The sequence below is a fragment of the Austrofundulus limnaeus genome, unplaced genomic scaffold (genome assembly GCF_001266775.1).
Source record: "Austrofundulus limnaeus strain Quisiro unplaced genomic scaffold, Austrofundulus_limnaeus-1.0 Scaffold590, whole genome shotgun sequence".
NCBI classification, from domain to species: Eukaryota; Metazoa; Chordata; class Actinopteri; order Cyprinodontiformes; family Rivulidae; genus Austrofundulus; species Austrofundulus limnaeus.
The window spans coordinates 72,302-74,852 of record NW_013952992.1 but is presented as its reverse complement, the minus strand read 5'-3'; the positions used below and the strand labels follow the sequence as shown (position 1 = coordinate 74,852).

Genomic DNA, 2,551 nt, shown 5'->3' with positions numbered 1-2,551 from the left:
CAAATATATCTATCATTCCATAAGATTTTAATTTTGATTTCTGATATGAAAGGCATCAGGCATTACTTCAAGAAATGTAYGCCTTTAATTTCTAAAGTAGTATAAAATTAACAATATAGTTTTTATGTAGTTAATGTTTTTTATGTAGTTGTTTTTTATTGCAATTTCCCCCAGGTATCATTGAAGTATTCTGATTCTGATTCTGATGTTGTACTACTTAAAACAGTGTTGAATGAAGTCAGCTGAAATCATTTGGTTTATAAAAAATATTTAAGCATCTTAATCAAAGATGTAGAAACTTCAGCAGTTGCTATTTCTGTTTTAGGAGTTTTTTGAGAATCCGGCCTTCAGGCCCGACGGTTTGAAGCTCTACCCAACGCTTGTGATTCGAGGCACGGGGCTGTACGAGCTGTGGAAGACGGGTCGGTACAAGAGCTACTCTCCGAGTGCCCTGGTGGACCTGGTGGCACGAATYCTGGCTCTGGTTCCCCCCTGGACACGAGTGTACCGAGTGCAGAGGTGAGGAGGAAAACTGTTGGAGACATGATAAAAGCTGCACCAAGAAAAATTATACACAGGACACTAGACACGTGTCAAGCGCTTCAGGAGCAATTTTGACTTGCGTCTGATCTGTCACTAGCGTTCAATGTGAACGCAGCATAGCTTTGGGATTTATCAAAAAGGAAAGTTTTCAGTCGTAGACAGAGTGTCAGCCTCACGGACAGAAACTGGAAGTTGGTTCCACAARAGAGGAGCTGATAACTGAAAGCTCTGCCTCCCATTCTACTTTTAGAAACTCTAAGTACCACAAGTAAACCTGCAGTCTGAGAACGAAGTGCTCTGTTTAGATTCATCAGGTTTCATGCATAAATATCACTGAGTATCATCAGCGTAACAATGGAAATTTATCCCATGCTGTTTAATAACTTTACTTAATTAAAGCATATGTAAAGTACAGAGGATTGGTCCATGCACTGAACCCTGAGGAACTCCATGACTAACTCTGATGTAAGCAGAAGATTCATTATTAACATTAATAAACTAAAACCTATCAATGAACTATGACTTAAACTATTTTAGAGCCATTCCTATCTCAATATCAATTTCAAGCCTCTGTAATAAAATATTGTGATCAGTTGAATCAAATGCAGCACTGAAATCTAACAGGACAAGAATGGAGTCCTCTGTCTGAAGCCATGAGAATATCATTAGTAACTTTGGATTGGGATTGTTTTTATTCTATTCTGTCTTCTATTAAAGATGAATAATATAGTGTTCTAGCTTTATGAAGGGCTTTCTTATATGTTAGCACGCTGTCTCTCCAGGTAAATAAATTTTCTAGAGTTGTTTTTGTTTGTTTTGTTTATTTAATTTGGTTTGTGGGTGAACTGACACAGTTTTAATGGGGGTTTGGTTGAGTAACGGGCGCAGCAGCAGGGAGTTGTGTAAGACTAGAACTCTTCCTGGACTGGACCCTGGGTTGACAATAATTTCGGTGGTCAAAAAAACTGGTCAAATTCTTAGAAAGGAGAGCAGCTCCAGCCAGAGTAGGGTSGATGCCGGATAATTGAGATGGATTCAGTTGTAGAAAAAAATCTACAGCAAATAACCCCCATTATTTCTCAACATAAGATGATTTTAACTTGAAACTTTGGCATGAGTCTTAAAAAACTAAAACAATTGTTGCTTCTTTGTTGTATTACAGTCTAGAATAAATTTCTCTTTTTTTGTTTTTTCTTCCCAGTGTGTTACTCTTGTCCTCTCTGCTCTTTTTGCCTCTCTTAGAAAGGGTGTTAATGACAGAAGCAACATAAATGTAAAGATATTCAGATACTGTAGTTCTTTGTTTGTGATGTGCTGTAGATTTTACATGGTAACCTCTGTCGTTTGAAGCTGGTCGTTTTGACATTTCCCTCTGTCTTCCCCCATCCCAACTCCTTCCACTACCAGGGACATCCCCATGCCGCTGGTGAGCTCTGGTGTGGAGCATGGTAACCTGAGAGAGTTGGCTCTAGCCAGGATGAAGGACATGGGCACTGAGGTGAGAAGGCGTTAAAGACTGTGTTCATATTTGTTAGTCAGGAAGTTATGGACTTTTCTAGCTGGACTGTGGTCCAGAAAAGGTTCTGGTGGGGTACGTTGTCTGCGATGGAATAAAATGGCAGAATAAAGAAAAGCATTCAAAGTAAAGGTCCGCTTATCCGAGGTCGGGTCTTGGGGGCAGCAGCCTAAGCAGAGAAACCCAGACTTCCCTCTCCCCAGCTGCTTGGGCCAGCTCAATCTTTTTCAATMTGACTACCAGTATATTTTTTACACTGTGATTGTTTGTCTGCCTGTCTTAAGAGTGCTGTGGAGGAGGGAGAGACATACAATATGTACAGCGGGTAAAATAAGTATTGAACACTTCACCATTTTTCTCAGTAAATATATTACTAGAGGTGCTAATGACATGAAATTTTCACCAGATGTCAGTAACAACCCAAGTGATTCATACATACAAAGAAATCAAACCATAAATGTCCAGAAATGAAGTTATTTGTAATAATGTGGA

General features: G+C 39.3%; 1 protein-coding gene across 1 annotated transcript in view; it reads left to right on the top strand.

Annotated features, from left to right (window-relative positions):
- elp3 (elongator acetyltransferase complex subunit 3) overlaps positions 1-2,551 on the top strand; it is a 69,277-nt gene that overhangs the window by 48,501 nt on the left and 18,225 nt on the right. The window contains exons 10-11 of the mRNA XM_014026800.1: positions 326-519; positions 1,951-2,041. Of these exons, the coding sequence (XP_013882254.1) occupies positions 326-519; positions 1,951-2,041 (285 nt within the window). The remainder of the gene's footprint in view (positions 1-325; positions 520-1,950; positions 2,042-2,551) is intronic.